This window comes from Acinonyx jubatus, chromosome B3 (genome assembly GCF_027475565.1).
Source record: "Acinonyx jubatus isolate Ajub_Pintada_27869175 chromosome B3, VMU_Ajub_asm_v1.0, whole genome shotgun sequence".
NCBI classification, from domain to species: Eukaryota; Metazoa; Chordata; class Mammalia; order Carnivora; family Felidae; genus Acinonyx; species Acinonyx jubatus.
In genome coordinates this window covers 102600859-102618392 of record NC_069386.1, presented here as the reverse complement: position 1 = coordinate 102618392, position 17534 = coordinate 102600859, and the positions used below count along the sequence as shown (strand labels likewise).

At 41.4% G+C, this 17534-nt stretch overlaps 1 protein-coding gene and 1 long non-coding RNA gene across 4 annotated transcripts in view; one reads left to right on the top strand and one right to left on the bottom strand.

Annotated features, from left to right (window-relative positions):
• SLC35F4 (solute carrier family 35 member F4) overlaps nucleotides 1-17534 on the top strand; it is a 349918-nt gene that overhangs the window by 322427 nt on the left and 9957 nt on the right. For all 3 annotated transcript variants that reach the window (XM_053224485.1, XM_053224484.1, XM_027065806.2), the window contains exons 3-4: nucleotides 1699-1996; nucleotides 7314-7533. In XM_053224485.1, coding sequence (XP_053080460.1) covers nucleotides 1779-1996; nucleotides 7314-7533 — 438 coding nt within the window. In that variant the 5' untranslated portion in view covers nucleotides 1699-1778. The remainder of the gene's footprint in view (nucleotides 1-1698; nucleotides 1997-7313; nucleotides 7534-17534) is intronic.
• Nucleotides 11624-17128, bottom strand: LOC128316044 (uncharacterized). The gene is made up of 3 exons (XR_008299426.1): nucleotides 14744-17128; nucleotides 13875-14018; nucleotides 11624-13056 (listed from the first exon to the last, which is right to left on the bottom strand). It is a non-coding gene; the product is annotated as an uncharacterized LOC128316044 (long non-coding RNA).

The following is a 17534-nucleotide window of genomic DNA, read 5'->3' as shown; positions in this document are numbered from 1 at the left end:
GTTGTAGGGAGGATTTGCAGAACTCTTATCAAGAGCAGGTATTGTCTATACACAGTAAAGGGAGCTAGCTGGCTCACACTTCGAGACTCAATGTCACTGCATCATGGAAGTTTCTCCTAATCACTTTCCACCCCATCCCTTAACCAGTGCTGCTCCTCTGCCTCCATGTGGCCTAGTATCTACCATCTTTGGCCCTTATCACACTTGTGTTGGATGTGTGTTCTGGCTTTCCACTGGGATGTGAGCTCACGTCTTTCACTTTTGAACCCCTGGCACCCAACTAGCTAACCAGCTCCTGGTGATCTGATTGATTACCAAGTATTTTGTTGAATATATAAATGAAAGAATACCAGTTTTCATCTTCTAGAGGCCTTGGCCCTGAGAATTCAGTACGGTTTATAAGACTCGGAAGTCATGTGGTAATTGCTGTGTTTGTCATTACTTGGTTTATATTCCCCAATTCAGAATTCACCTTAAAGGCTTGCTACCCCCCCTCCCCGGATAATTATAACCGAAAGCCTTAGCTATGGGAAAGTTTTTACTCCAGCGGGGCAGTCACGCCTGGCTCATTAAGCAATAGGAGGAACACATTCAGCACGAGAGAGTCAGCAGGTTCCGGAGAGGTAAAATGACTACCATCCACTCCCACTTGCAATCTGTGGACCACACCACTTTCTTAACCCCCGGGATAAACCTTGTGCTCAAAGGAGGTACCTGGAGACAGGAGAGAACTTGTAGGCAATTCTGCCTCCCTTCCCTCAGGATTCTACCACCTGGGATCTCAGCCTGGGGATTCAGGATGACCTCTGCTCCCCTTTAGTTTCCTGAGAGGTGCATAAAGTTATTGTGTTGAACTTGTTTTCTCTATCAAGGAAGAAGGCCTTTATGATCGTCACTTTCAGGAAGTTTTGACTACTTTAATGTAAAAACTGCTGCTGAATTTTCTTAGTAAATGTAAAGATACAAAGCTGAACTCATTGTGCTCCCAGAAATACATTAAATAGTAATTTGTTCTGAGGTGGGTGGGAAACGATTTTGTGTCGTCAGGATTCGCCCTGTTCTTGGGGCACATTGCTCTTCAATTTAAGAGCCAGCTTTGCTGCACTTTAAGAAAATCAAAAACAAAATTAAAAACACTTTAGTGGAGTCTAACAACAAATATTTATTTCTCACTTACTTTTCATGTCAGCAGAGACAAGGCTGCCTTGGTTGGCTTCTGCTCATTCTCCCACAGAGACTGAAAAGACAGCTCCTATTTGGGAATTTCCATTCTAGTGACAGAGAAGAAGAGCAAGAGAGTTTAGTGGGGCCTTGTCATGCCTCTTAACAGTTCTGCTGGGCCGTGGCATACCTCACACCTCCCTGCTCACATTTGATTAGACAAAGCAGGACATGTGGCCAAGGCCGAAGTCTCTGGGGCTGAAATATGTAATGCTTTTACAAGAAAGTGGGTAGGATACATGGAAGGGCAGTGTAGCATCCACCAAGTTCATGAGCAGTGTCATGGCTTGGATGGGGGATGAGATATATACTGTACCTTACAGAGCAGAGATTCTGGAGAGAAGGTGAGCCAGAGTTATCAGTCTCTTTAAATGATGGTGAAAAAAAAGAAAAACACTGGTAATTCTACTGTGTGCCTCTTTGGTCACTGTTTTATAACCTGATTTCCACACATTTGTATTCCTTTCCTGTTTTCAGGGGATGATGGAACACAGACTCATCCTGAAAACAGCAGCCAAGAAAACAGAATCAAGGCTCGCTGCCGGTCATGCACGTCCATGGTTCTGAAGGCCGTCTGGGGACTTTTGATCATCTTGTCAGTCTCATCGTCTTGGGTTGGAACCACACAGATTGTAAAAATTACTTACAAGAACTTCTACTGTCCATTTTTCATGACTTGGTTTTCAACAAACTGGAACATTATGTTTTTCCCAGTCTACTATTCTGGTCATCTGGCCACTGCTCAAGAAAAGCAGTCTCCAATGAAAAAATTCAGGTAGGTTTCATGTTAAATGGCCAACACGAGATGTTTTAAAATAACTTTATGAAAATATCCATCACTTTATCTCTTTGGAATATGAACTGAGTTGACTTGGGGAGTGTGGAGAGCTCGGATCTAGGGTTGGTAATGAATACATGAGCACTAGGAAGAAGAATCTGGGCCCCCCACCAAAAAAATTATTGAATGTCTACTACATGACAGGTGCTGTGCTGGTGCTTTTGTAGATCTTAATCATCATTGGTGGTAACATCTACCTTTGAGGGTGGTGGTATTATTCCCATTTTAACACAAGAGGAAACAGGTTTAGAAAGATTACATGACCTGTCCAAGGTCAATACTTCCAAATGACCCAGATTTCAATCCAGAATTATCTCTGAAAGTCATGTTTTAAAAGAACACCCTAGTGTCTCAGGCCCAGAAAAAAAAAAAAACTGTATTCATAAGATTGTGATAAAAACATTTGCTCAATATTCTGGAAGCTGTGGTGCCTAAGCAGATAAAGAGACCTGGTTTCATGCAAAAGGAAGTTTGGCCCTGATGGTTTAGAAGATGTCATTCTTTGCTGGCTAGGAGCACATGGGGCCTTTACTGTTGGTTCGCCGGCTCTGAACCTGGTAGTGCCATGGTTCCAGTAGTTTCTCTGTGCTGAACTTGGCTTCTGCAGCACCATCTTGGAAAGCTCAGGAAGCTGGCAGGACCAGCCCTGCACAGCACCCAATGGGAGAGGGACAGTTGTCCACACCAGCTTATTGTTCCTTGGTAGAATGGCAATAAATACATTTTGCAGAAGCCGAAATAACATTTCTTTCTTGCCCCCGTACTTACTGAAAAGAAGTGAATTTATCAGACAAACTGCAAAGCGTGTACCTTCAACTTCCATTTTCTGTCACCAGCTTGGAAGTGCCCTGAAATATTAGAGTCACACTGTGAGCTGATTTTCCATGGTATCCATGATAATTCAATTAAAATTAAACAAAACCAATTTATAAAAAAATAAATGTTTTCTGGTTTGAAGGAAAGAGATAAGTCTTATACCTATTTGTGACTGCTAAAGATACTTTGTATTTGATTCCCATCAAAATAGACATGATCTTGGGGAATAAGGTCTTTTTTGTTTGTTTGTTTAAAATGTTTTTTTATTGAGAGAGAGAGAGAAAGGTGGCGAGCCAGAGAGGGGCAGAGAGGGAGATACAAAATTGCAATCAGGCTCCAGACTCTGAGCTGCCAGCAACAGAGTCCCATACGGGGCTCAAACTCACAAACCGTGAGATCATGACCTGAGCCGAAATTGGATGCTTAACCGACTGAGCCACCCAGGCGCCCTGGGGCATAAGTTCTTTTTAATAACAATATTTAATAAGCGATTGCAGGGGACATGATGATCAGACTAAAATTCTCCCTGTCTGAAAATAGTTTACCCATAGCATGTATGTTTTACTCCGGCGCTCCTAGGGTTTGGACACACATACTGATAAAAACAACAAAAGTTTAGTATGGGATGTAGTACCTCAGAACGCCTCAAAGCAAGCCAAGTGGGTTTTATTTAAGATAACACATTTACACCAAGAGGCTGCTGCTGACAGAAATGTTGTTTTGGGAATGAGTTTCATCTCCACTACATCTCTCATGTCTGACTAACTCTACATTTAGTGAGACCTGTGATTTGACAAGACACCTCCACCTGTTAGTGCAGGTAGAGTGAACTTGACCATTTCTGAAGCCGAATCAAAGAGCTTTTATTGTCAAGCAGAAAACATTGTCTTTGAAGAGAATATTCTCCAGAGGGCCCCTCCGTATGAGAGGTAAACATTGCCAGAAAATCCTCAGATCCTTGATCTTTTTGCGTTGTAGACTCATTAACACCATCTGCCAAGGAGGCCCTCCCCGAAGCTCTTGTGGCAGAACACGGGGAAAACAGACTTAGTGTATGAGACTGGAAACAGAATTTGTCCCGTTGCGCCAGACCCTCTATTTTCTCATTTTCTTTGAATGGTATGAAAGCATTTTCAGTGGTTTTCTTATCACTAACCTCAAAAGAATTTTCAATAATGTATCAGATCTAGATCGTGGGAATTGTGCATTTGGAAATTGTTTTGGATATTACATTCATTTCATAGAAACCATGAAGAGAATTTAATTGTATCACATGAATTTTAAATTTAATAAGAAAAAACTTATAAGCCATAATTTTGACAGGGATGTTTCCTTAAAGGAAAAAGTCTCTAGAAAGCATGAAGCTAGAGCTAAAGATATATTTGTCTATGTCATACACCTATGAAATGTGCTTAAGATGTCATCTGACATACAGAAGGGGTTCAGTAACTACTGAGTGCTATAACAATGTTGAACATAATTAAATTATTAGTGTCCCCCAGCTTCTAAGCTTCAGTCTAAGCTTCACCACCCATCAGTGCCTCTTGTCTAGAAATTCTGATCTCATCATTCCAAGGAGAGACCAGTTACTTGCTTATTGATAGAAAGAAATCCTTTCTTTTTTTGAATTTTCCCATTTCTTAGTACATAATGCTTAAATAGCAAAAAGTTCTACACAGGTGACCTGGCGTTTGAGCGGAGAGCATTTTTAATTCCTGCTATAGCAGTGACAAACAGGGAGAAGAAGGTTGGCAGTGAGAGGAGGGAGAAAGAGGGGAACACTAAGGAAGCCAACACCAGGGAGGGGGACAGGATGAGCCAGGTGAAAGGAACAATCTCCACCCCCTTGGGGGAGGGGCTCTCCCTGTCCCTGTGCCTCCCCGTGGGTTCAGAATGTGTGCTCTCCTGGATTCAAAGTCTTTGCTTGAGAGCCCTGAACCCAGCATGACGGTGGGCTCTGGGAAGGAAGAACCATCACTGGCCAGGGCCAATGATATGAAAAGAAATCCTTTCATCAGAAATGGGTTTGTTGTGTTTCTTCATAAATGTGTATTTAAAAAGCCATTTGGGGGGCTCCTGGGTGGCTCCGTGGGTTGAGCGACCCACTTCGACTTAGGTCATGATCTCAGGGGTACTTGTAACAGCACTGGGTTCTCTGCTGTCTGCGCAAGCCTGCTTCGGAACCCCTCTCCTCCCCTCCCCCCTCCCCCCCCCCTTGCTGGCTCGTGCTCTCTCAAAAATAAACATTGAAAAAATATACATATAAAGGAATATTTAAAAGTTTTTTAAATACATAAAAAGCCATTTAGTAGTTATAGATATCAGGATGAGCCCATGACTCTGAACGCCAGCTCTCTCTGGCAGACTTTCTCACAGGGCAGATCCCTTTGGGAGCACGACCAGAATGCAGAAAACGAAGAGGATGCAGAAAATGCCAGGATGTCCCGGGCAAACTGCTGCTTGGTCTGTGTGTGGCTCTGATTCACTGTATCTCCTTGGCTGCAGGGCTTGAGAGATGCTGTCCATTTCCCTGTGTGTGTGAGCGTGTGCGATTTCTGTTTACAAAAGAATTTGTTTTTAGATTATTTCATCCCTTCCTTGAAGTTTTGTCTCTTTCAAATTAAAATTTACCTTCAGGAAATCACATTTTTTAAAAAGTTTATTTATTTTGGGAGAGACAGCACATGAGTATGTATGAGGGCAAGTGAGGGAAGAGCACAGAAAGAGGGAGAGAGGGAGAATCCCAAGCAGGCTCCTTGCTGTCAGCCCAGAGCCTGTCTCGGGGCTCAAATCCACGAACAAAACCGTGAGATCATGACCTCAGCCGAAATCAAGGGTCCCATGCTTAAATCACATTTTTATTTAAAAACAATCCTTCCTTTTTCGTTGTCTCCCACATAAACAGTAAAACTATTACACAAGTTTCTATATGTGCAATATGCATTTTTAACCTCCCTGGATTTGCTGGCCTACAATTCCCAGAATTCTCAGCTGCTGGGAAGCAGCGTTTGCCATGAGACTTGACATTGAAGGCCATACTCCACTGCTTAGAGCCTCACCACTTTGTCACTCCCTCCCTCCATGTGGCCCTCCTGTGGAGTAAGTTGCTTCATGTGTGTGAGGCAGACATTGGCTAGAGATCACTTTGGTTTGCAATACTTTGAGGCACAACTGTTTCTCTTCAGAAAAATTTAGAAGAAAAACTAATGCTAATAACCAACTAGAACCGCGTAATTTCATTATAACCATGCAAACATTAGGAACTTGTTGCTTAAACAAGATATTTATGCTACTCTTGAAAACACTTCCTGGAACATTATAGTTGCCCAGTAAATTCTTGGATGTTCATGAACAACTGAATAAAAAAAATAAAATAAATCTGAGTTACCCAATGGCGAGCTTATTTTCAGTCCATAGTCAAATAAAGTTTTTCTATCATATCATTATTGCTTGTCTGTATCACTAGTTTGAACGTTTTGATTGAAATGGCACCTTGGTTTAATCATCAAATAGGGGTGCCTGGGTGGCTCAGTGGGTTAAGCGTCTGACTTTGGCTCAGGTAATGATCTCACGGTTCGTGGGTTTGAGCCCCGTGTTGGGCTCTGTACTGACGGCTCAGAACCTAAAGCATGCTTTGGATTCAGTGTCTCCCTCCCTCTCTCTCTCTCTCTGCCCCTGCCCCACTCATGCTATGTCTGTCTCTTTCTCAAAAATAAGCATAAAAAAAATAAGCAAATAGAAATCAAATCAAAGATTTAACGGAACTGATTATTTTTATACAATTAAATTCATGTAATTCCTCCAAAACAGCCAATTGTGTGTATATAAATACAACTTGCATTTGATTATTTATTTATTTACCATTTGGAGGTCATCACAGAACCTTCCTTCATTTTTTTTTTTCCTGTCTTAAAAATGCTAGAGGAAAAACAAATTATTCAACTGGGCAGAAAGATAAGGAAGAGGCGTAGTCTTTTAGGAAAAGTAAAATTCCAAACTGTGTGTGGCTCTTCACCATATGTGAAGCTGCAAGTTGTCTATACCTGTTCACACAGTAGTGACCCTCCTGGTCCTATTGCATTTGCCCATTGGGAAAGAACCTTCTCTCTCTTCTAACAGTAACTCTGAAAATGACTCATTTCCCTGTTTCTCCAGGCTTCTCTGAGAATGTTCAGCAGCAGAATGGCTGTCCCAGCCATCTCGAGAGAATATCTAGATAGGAAAGGGCCTTTGCTCTGCGCCTGGAGAGACATGGGCTCTTTTCCATGGAACCCTCTGCCCCTGTAGTGGCCCAGAGATGGGAGGCCTGGGTTCAGTAAGTTCCACAGATGCATCATGGGCATTGGCGTTTGTGCTCTTGCCAGAAAATGACCGTCAAGAGTTAGACAACACAAAGTATGTCACAATTAATACCTGACAACCTTTTTTTCTTTCCTAGGGAATGCAGTCGGATTTTTGGTGAAGATGGTCTGACATTGAAGCTCTTCCTTAAAAGAACTGCTCCCTTTTCTATTCTATGGACTTTGACTAATTACCTGTATTTACTGGCTTTAAAGAAGTTGACAGCCACGGATGTCTCTGCTCTGTTCTGTTGTAACAAAGCCTTTGTCTTCTTGCTGTCGTGGATCGTGCTGAAAGACAGGTTCATGGGAGTGAGGGTAATGGCACACTTGATTCAATGTGTGAGGCCACCCGTAATTGTAGATCCTTGGCATCAGGAGTGCTGCTTTGTTTCATGAAATTTCTGTAAAACTTTCCCCATTGGTTCTGAGTACAAATTAGAATTTGAAGATGCATTAGAACACCCAGGCAGTTACAATATCATGAAAAGACAGAGATGGTCTCCCTTGGGCAGTCGGCTGATTTCGACAGGAGCCACTAAAACAGAGAAGATAAGTTCTTTTTTTAGGATTAATGGTGTGACCAACTCCTTCTATCCTCAGGGTGAAGGGGTCTGGGAAAATTAGTCACAACAAAGATTATGATTTTTTTTTCCAGTCACCATACGTTGGACAATTCCCTCATGCTTTCCCTCCCCCCAGCCCGAGATGGATTTAATTAACATTGGTGTAAGTAGATAAGGTTACCAAACAGTAATTAAAGTCACTGGTAATGGCACAATGCTGTTAAAAGTGGCTATATATCTAGCGTGACTAATCCAGAAATGCAACGAAAAGCACCAACTTGTACTTTGGGGTACAGATCCTCAATTGAACTGTATTAAACTTCCACCGACCACTTCAGTTCTGAGTTTATTCCTTTCAGAAGTGATATGGACTTCTTAAAAGATTTTATCTTGCATGCTTGTTCTGTTAGATTGATGGAAAGTCATGGAGGTTTCAGGAGCCAGATCTCATTCATGTATCTGGAATGTCACCATGACGAAAATATTGAGAAAATAATTCTTTAGAAAGAGTAGAAATGAAATGAAAAGCCTTTTCCCAGAAGATAAACATCACACAATTCTTCTCTGAAAGAGATGTCCAAGACTGGATGTGAAACATATTTTGCTATCAAAATATTGTTCTTACTGCAATGATCCCAGGGTCCTTGTCCCCCTAATTGCTGAAATTAATATTAGAAAGAGAGTTGATGACAGCCATTAACCCTTAAAACTTCTTTTTAATAGCAAATTCTGATTATGTCTTGGGAGATGCTACTCAGAAATTCAGAATGGAAGCTTGACATGAACGAGAAGTAGAAAGCTACAGAAGACAAAATGAGAGGGGCAACCGGGTGGCTCTGTAGGTTGACTTCGGCTCAGGTCATGATCTCACGGTCCATGAGTTTGAGCCCCACATCGGACTCACTGCTGTCAGCCTATCAGCACAGAGCCTGCTTCAGATCCTCTGTACCCCTCTCTCTGCCCCTCCCCCACCCGTGCTCTCCCAAAATAATAAAAAATAAAAAATAAATAAAAGAAGATAAGATAAACTCTGAATCAGTCCAGGATGCATTAGAGTATACCCAGATATGGTACGACACTCTCCCCCAGCCAATGTTAGATTTGACATCCAGAAAGCTTAGCATCATGTTTTTGCACATCGAGCACCCGTGCTGGCTGCCTACCATCAGGTACCCTGACAAATCCTGGAGAGCGGGGACCTTCCCTGCACTGCTTGCTGCCCCATTCAGGATGGGCTATATAATTCGTGGGACCTAGTGTGGAAGCAAACACAGGGATCACTCTTTAAAACATTATCAATAATTTCGAGACAGCAACAACAGAGCATGAAACCAAGGGCAAGGCCCTTCTAATCATGAAGCCCTATGCATCTGCACAGGCCATATGCCCATGAAGCCAGCTCTGCCTCTATCTCGAATACCTAGAATAATGCAGGGGACAAAATGGAGCTCAGTAGATATTTGAGGATATAGTAAATAAATTCATGTTTACGAGGACTCTTTACTATTTGCTAGCATCATGGATTATCCATGAGAGTTTGGAAGGCCTTGTCAGAAGAAGGGGAAAGAGAGGAGATATAGGGTCTTTTTTTGCCTTTTCAATGGCATCTGAATACTCAAAGGGAATCAATACATTCACTATTAGATTTACCAGTGAGAAAATCAGTTGTTTTAGAGTGAATTAATGCATTTAACCATGGAACTTACTGATGCAAGATGTCCTATCAAAAGAGGTTCTGTGTTTGAGAGTTAAAAAACTCAGCTGTGTAACTTATATTTAAACCAAAGATTTAGGAAATCTGCCAAGAGGCAACAAACCATCGCCATTTTAAAATTGGCATCTATAGGGGCACCTGAGTGGCCCAGTTGGTTGAGTATCCAGCTCTTGATTTTGGCTCAGGTCATGATCAGCCCATGGATCAAGCCCCACATTAGGCTCTGCACTAAGCGTGGAGTCTGCTTAAGATTCTCTCTCTCTCTCTCTCTCTCTCTCTCTCGCAAATAAAAAAAAAATAAATTGGCATCTATAGTGGGTTCAATGATGGTCCTCAATAAGGTGCCCACACCTTCATCCCCAGTCCTTATGAATGTGACCTTATTTGAAGGCATAATTATTATCTTTTCTTTTTCATTTTGTATTATTTTTCTTTTTTTGAATATGATTTATTGTCAAGTTGGCTAACATATAGTGTGTAAAGGGTGCTCCTGAATTTTGGGGTAGATTCCCATGGTCCATTACTGCCATACACCACCCAATGCTCATCCCAACAAGCGCCCTCCTCAGTGCCCATCACCCATTTTCCCCTCTCCCTGCCCCCATCTGCCCTCAGTTTGTTCTCTGTATTTATGAGTCTCTTATGGTTTGCCTCCCTTCCTCTCTTTGTAACTATTTTTCCCCCTTCCCTTCCCCCCTGGTCTTCTGTTAAGAGTCTCAAGATCCACATTTGAGTGAAAACATATGATGTCTTCTTTCTCTGACTTATTTTACTTAGCATAACACCTTCCAGTTCCATCCATGTTGCTGCAAATGGCATGATTTCATTCTTTCTCATTGCCAAGTGGTATTCTATTGTATGTATAAACAATGTCTTCTTTATCCATTAGTTGATGGACATTTGGGTTCTTTCCATAATTTGGCTATTGTTGAAAACACTTTGCAGGCACAATTAACATAAGGATTTAGAAAGAGGAGATCATCCTAGAGTATTTAGGTGGCCCTAATTCCAGTAACAGATATCCTTATAAAAGACAAACACACAGGACAGACACACAGAAGAGGAGAAGGCAATGTGACCAGACAGACAGAGATTGGAGTGCTGTGGCCACAAGCCCAGGAAAGCCAGGGAAGCTACCAGAACCTGGAAGAGCCAAGGGATGCTTTCTCTCCTAGAGCTGCCGCTGGGAGCATGGGTGTGCTGGATTGTGAACTTCTGGCCTCCAGAACTGTGAGAAAATAAATTTCTGTTGTTTTTAGTCACCAGGTTTGTGGTAATTTGTTACAGCAGCCTCAGGAAACTAATACAGCCTCTGTAAGTAATAAGACCCAATAGAAAAAAAATGTTAAATAGCCAATGAGCACTTGTTAATAAATATACACATACATTTATATACATAAATTAAGATATCATAGATGGCAAAATGGTAAACAATGTCAAGCATGCTGGTAGAAGTCACATGTTTTTCTTCTTAAATGACAGGAAATGCTTCACTCCTCACTGTGAAACATTAGGAAGTGTTTAATGTCATGCCAAGGTGTAATTTTAATGATGCCCATAATCAGGTCATGGAATATGAGAAGAACCAAAACATATTCAGCATTTTGCCTTTTGACAGTATCAGCCATTCTTTTTTTCATGAGACATATTGAGAACATGTATAATTGGGTCATTTGAGAAATTAAAAGAGGGCAATTCGAATACTGACAACATAAATGTAGGTTTTATTGCCTACGTCCATAAGTAATCAAAGCATGGCCTGCAAAAGCCACTCCGCTTAGACTATTCTCTTTTTTTTATAAAGTGTTGCTTTCTTTTTAAAAAAATGTTTTATGTTTATTTATTTTTGAGGGAGACAGACACACAGAGTATGAGCAGGGGAGGGGCAGAGAGAGAGGGAGACGCAGAATCCAAAGCAAGCTACAGGCTCTGAGCTGATAGCACAGAGCCTGAACTGGGGCTCGAACCCATGAATGGTGAGATTATGACCTGAGCCAAAGCCAGAGGCTTAACCGACTGAGCCACCCAGGTGCCCCTGAAAGTGGTGCTTTCAGTCATCAGATTAAAATGTGTATTTTTGATTCATTCTGAGGCTTCAGTGGTTTACAAATTGACAGTTTTTGGATTATAATTTTCATTTGACCCCAAGAATGATCACATTTAAGATGATCACATTTCCTACTTCTATTTTTCACATCAAAAATGATATCATGTGGGCGCCTGGGTGACTCAGTCAGTTAAGTGTCTCTCGATTTCGGCTCAGGTCATGATGCCATGGTTTGTGGGATCAAGCCCCGCATTGGGCTCTGTACTGACAGTGGGATCCCATTTGAGATTTTCTCCCTGCCTCTCTCTGCCCCTCCCCCCCTCACACCCACTCACTCTCTCTCTCAAAATAAACATTTTAAAACATGACACCACGGACAGAAAGAAGGATGCTTTAAGTTGTAAAACCAGTAAATATGTGTTTCTCTGGAGCACTAATTGGCTAGAAATAGCAATGCTCACAGAAAAATTAATTACATATTATGAATAACTTGTTAATATTTTGTGGTTTTTTGGAATATTATTTGAATTACAGATGAAAAGGTAATTTTGTTGTACCATTATATTTCTTTCATAAAATCATTTCAGCCAATTTGCTGGTAAACATTGTTGTGTTAAAAACCCTTTCATGACCAGTTGCTTATGGCTGATATATGATCATCCCATGAAAATTAGTAAACTTTTTAAAAAGATCTTTCTTTTTTAATTGCACAACTATTGGTGAGAATTCAGCTCTTTCAGCTTTGAGGAACCTGCAAGGTTCTCATCTTCAAGAACCTGTCTTGTTTAGCTACGGTTCTTAAATTCATGAAAACCAAAGAAATTGCATTAATAAAAAAAGGTTCTCCTCAAAGAAAATGAGCCACTGGTTGGGGGTTTTCTTCTCTGTCTCTGGTATCAGTTTCACTCAAATTTGAAAAGTAAATGTCAGACTGGAAAGTTGAAACTCTTTCAGATCTTGTCCCTCCTTTACGTTTTATATTATTGATTGAAAATTTTCTTTCATTTTTAAATTTCCTTGAACGTAGGGAGAAAATTGGTCAGTGGTAAATGGTTCAGCAGACCCCAAACTTCCTTAGCAGATTCAGGAAATGAATTTGTGTCTCTTCACTTTGACACCCACATATTTCCTAGCTGTAATTGGGTCCCTATGCAGTTAACTTTCCAAACTGTGCCTCGTTTGGACACTTTCCAAGATCTGCCAAGGACCGACGGGAGTATGTCAGTTAAACTGAATCTTTCATTGCTCAACCTGCCGTTCTCCAAATTCAAACTGGGCTCCAGAGTGCCCTAAATCAGGGCCCTGGAGGTGAGCTCGTACTGATTCGTGCCAATATTACATATTTAGATAAGATTCAAGATAACCTTTTGTTTACATCTTGCCTTTGGTTGACATTGATGCAGCAGCTGTACATTCATGTGCAGTGCAGAATCTTCTACCCAGAACCTTCATTCATGCTTCCTGGAGGAGGCACCAGAGGATGCGTAGCTGGGCTCATCCTTTTCATCCCCCTCCTGGCGGGGGAAGAATTTGTGAATACAGAGGAAAAAGATGAGGTGGAATGGCTCTCCAATTTTATGCACACAAGGAATCCATAACCCCTTAACAAGATGTCATCAATACATCTACTCTAGTCTCCACATGTGCCTGTTAGGTCTTTCCATCTGGCATCTCTTTCCCTCTTTTCCATCCTGGTCTCCCTTTGAGATCATTTTCAGACAGATTTTATTCATATAAAAATAGATGTGTGTGTAGGGGGGTGGAGCGTGGGAGTCTTGGTTTGGGGCTCTGAACTCCTTGGGTTGGACCTGTCCCCAGGCACCCTCCACCCTCACACACACACACACACACACACACACACACACACACACAATCTGTACAGCTATATACTGCCCACCTCTTTCATTTCTCACACTTCAACTCTTGTCCAATTTCACGGGATCTGAGTAAAACAGATGGTTCACCTTCATGGAACCTTAAATGTAGCATGCGGACAAGTTGAAGGATTCTGCATAGTCCCAGTTCCTTGAAAATGGACTCTATTGGGGAGCCTGGGTGGCTCCGTGGGTTAAGCATCCAACTTCGACTCAGGTCATGATCTCGCAGTTTGGGAAGCCCCTCATCAGGCTCTCTGCTGTCAGCACAGAGCCTGCTTTGGATCCTCTGTGCTCTCCTCTTTCTGCCCCTTCCCTGCATTCACACATTCTCTCTCAAAAATAAGTAAAAAAGAAACATTTTTTTAAAAGACAGACAGAAAGAAAATGTACTCAGAGAGGACAAGGATGATCATCAGTGCAGGTCTCACTGGCCAAGCTATTAACGTGTAACCCACCTTGAGCTGCCAACCTTTAGTCTTGAACTTGAGAACAATCCTGCCAGCAGTGTCGTTTTGAGGCCCTCCATTCTAGAGGCTGCTGTAGTCTCGGGATTCAGGGGTCCGTCATGAGCCAGTGAAACACCTCCATGCTCACCCAGCCTTAGAAACAGAGTTAACCACAAGGCAGCTTGAGGAAAGCTATTCCAGTTGCAATTAGAAAGAGAAGCAATTAAAGCTTCATCTCAATACCCTGAACCCTAGAAGAACTCATACTGTTACTCTAATAATAATTCTGGAAGCCATTTTGTCAATGAGAAACACAGCGAAGTAATGAGGCTGGTAAACCCTCACGGAGATCAAGAGAAGGGCCAGACGCCTGTGGTTTTTGAGGGCCCGAGGCGAAAAAGGAAAGAAATGACGATACAGGGAAATAAAAACAGTCAAAAGCCAGATGCTTCTCTGGCTTTTATCTCTAGCTATTTATCTACGAATTCTTTGAAAGATGACAGAAACGTAGCTTTCCTGCAGGGTCGCATGTGGTATATACCACGGTGAGAGTATCAAATGTTTACTCGAAAGCCATCTTTGGGCTTTAGGAACACACTCAAACAGCCTCATGGTCTCTCTCTGATCAGCCCTCAAAGTTGATGGGAGGCTCTCACTGGGGGCTGAGCCTGCAGAGGAAGGTAGCTGGCTCAGGAAGAAATGTCCCTGAAGAGGTAGGCTGGGAAAATGGACTAAATAAATTCTTTTCCACAGGGTACTCCCCTCCCCGCCCCCCACCCAAGATGGGCACACCATGATGTGAGGGGACTGAGAGGTTTCCAAAGTTGAAACTGAGGCATTGGCAGTTTTATGGTCATTATGGTTACTAACATTCTCACCCAAAGCAGATTCAGGTCGTGGCAGTGGTGCGTTTTCTGTCTTACTCAGAACAAGTCTGGTTGGCTAGAGGGCTGGAACTAGAATAGATTGTGAGGAGAGCCACGTTTTTCTGAAGCCAAACAGGTGCCGCCATGAAATGGTGTGTTTTCAGCAGAAGCGTCCCTCATACGGATGCTAATGGGCTCAAAGGCATTTTTGTGGCTGTCACCAGGTGGATGTGCACACACGCGCATTTCTGACACAGTATTTAAGGCACTGGCTTTCTGCAGGCACATCTCCAGTGTCCTGAGCCCGAGAGGAGTCATTTTATGTCTTTTATTCAAAAGAATAGACTATTCATCCTTCCTTGATAACTGCTGAATTCTGAAGATGTCTGAGACTCAGATCTGTGCTGAGGCTATTTGTTCCCTGGAAATTTGAATAGTATTTATTCTGCAATTAACCAGTGGTGCCAAGGAGAGCCACTGTGGGAGCATCCGCATGACCACTCCACTGAGCCTTCCATCCAGCATTTTCCTGCATTTCCTAGATTAGCTGAGCTCTCGTCCTTTAGTTCCAACTCTGTAGATAAGAAGCACATTGAACATTTCTTAAAACGCAGCCACAGAAAATGTTCTATTAGCTGTGAGATTTAAGTAAAAAAATGTGGAAAATAATTTAGCTTATCTTCTCCCCCCCACAGCAAACCTATATAACCTATCAATTACTGTTCATACCATAGAAAAGAATTTTTCTAACATCTCAAATATTCAGATTTTCACGCTTGTAGAACGTAACTAACCACATTGTCCAGCCCTGCGACATGAAAAATGCTTCTCTCCATGAAAGCAATTGAAAGAAACACTGGTGTAATTGATAATGTCAATTTAAGTGGTCTGGCTAATATTTCCACAAGCACTTGAATATAAAATGTAATGGAGACCTTTAAGAGGCTCATCATAGTTATAATTTTGAATTGCTATAAAATTTATCATCTTTCTCCATACCCAATTTCTATCTTGGGAATACTTATAGTAGACATACTAAGCATATATATTTTTACTAAAGGCTGACTCAGAAAAGGAAGTGCTCCTAACTGAAGTCGTAGCCGGGGGGTGATTAGTGTTAAAGGTTCATCACTTTCCAGACAGTGTTTTTGTGTTTTATTTTATTTTGTATAGGCTGTTGGTTTTCATAATTCCCTAAACTCAGAATTATATATTATGCACAGTTGCCTAAACCCAAATATTATGGATTATACAATAATTTTGATAATTTTAAATATGAAACAGTACATCATGTTAAAGTTACAGTTACAGTTAAAGTGACAAAGTTAAAGTTAATTGCAATTAACACTGTATTCTATTAATCCCATCTTGATGTGAACAAGAAAACACAACTGATGCTTGGCTGAAAGAAAACAAATACCAATTCAAGTTTATTGTCCTGCAAATTCAGTCTTATGAGGGAAATCTACTTGTGCACCTGAAGACTTCAACCCATGAATATTATTTAAACACACGAACAAAAACAAAATGCCAGCGTCTAACATGACTTTTCATTTGTCTGAAATCAGACTGCCCAAAGGATTGTTGCAAGTCCTTGGCTGAACTATAAATCCCCAAATCAAAGAAAATGATAACCCTCACACAATTTCTAAGTCTAGATAACCCCTACACCATGTTTATTTATGAGTCTATTACTTCTTGTTTGGAAAATTTCCTTGACATCTCATGGTGTGTGTATTAGATTCTATTCCCTCTAGTTTGAGGCATGGTCTAACTAGAACACGTGCCTGGGAGCTGTAGAGAATACGATATTCACTCAGCAAGAGAAACGCCTCCCATCAAGCAGCCTCCCGGAAAAACGCTTTATGAAGACGGTTTTTCACTGCTGACATGTCAGCGTCTGTTCTCAAGTACTCCTGCTGTTTTTCATAAAAGATGCTTTAGTATGAAGCTAGGTCTGAAACCAACAGTTCACTTGCTTTTCATGGTCATTAACAAAAGAATTGCTTTAGCAGCATCTAAACGATAACGTGTCATCGCCACCATACTCTGCGCTGGCCTGGAGCAAGTCTATGGTTACATGTTGAAGATCTACATTTTGTTGCAATAAATAATTCACTAATATTCAGAAGGGCCAAAAAAACCCCACATACGTGGAAAAGCTATCTACGGAGGAACTGATTTACTTGGGAATACTCAGAACTGAAACCTAACAAAATTAACTGCCACGTAACCTATAAATTTCTCGCAAAGTTGCATCTTGATTTAAAAGTGAGACTATTTCACAAGGAAATGACGTATTGTTTCCTATTCCAGGGCCTGTTATTTTACTGTTTACTATAGGTTTGAAATGTTTTCCAGCAGAATCAGTTCAAGATCATTTAAGAAACAGATGTAAATCAGCATTTCACTAAGGGAGTGGACTCCTGTTTTGAATATTTCAAGCATCCTATCGAAATATCGTACCATTATGATTTCAATCAAATTTGTGCGGTTAATGATCTAGAGTAATGAGATGAAATTATCTTTTTTGTGGTTTAATTTGCACGTAAAAAGAAGGAAGAACTAGTCTCCCTGTGGCATTCCAAGTACCAGTGAAAACTCTGCCCACTCCTTGTAAATCACTATAAGAGATGATTTGTTTTCCTTTCCCCCCGCCCCCCGCTCCCCGCCCCGTGGCTTAAATTTTGCCTCTTAGCTGCATCAGTGTTAGGTCTCCCTAATCAAGTCCTGGTTATGTGTCCATCTTCAAAACCATGCATTGATCCAAGGAGCTGATTAAAATGTATGCTGAATTGTTTTG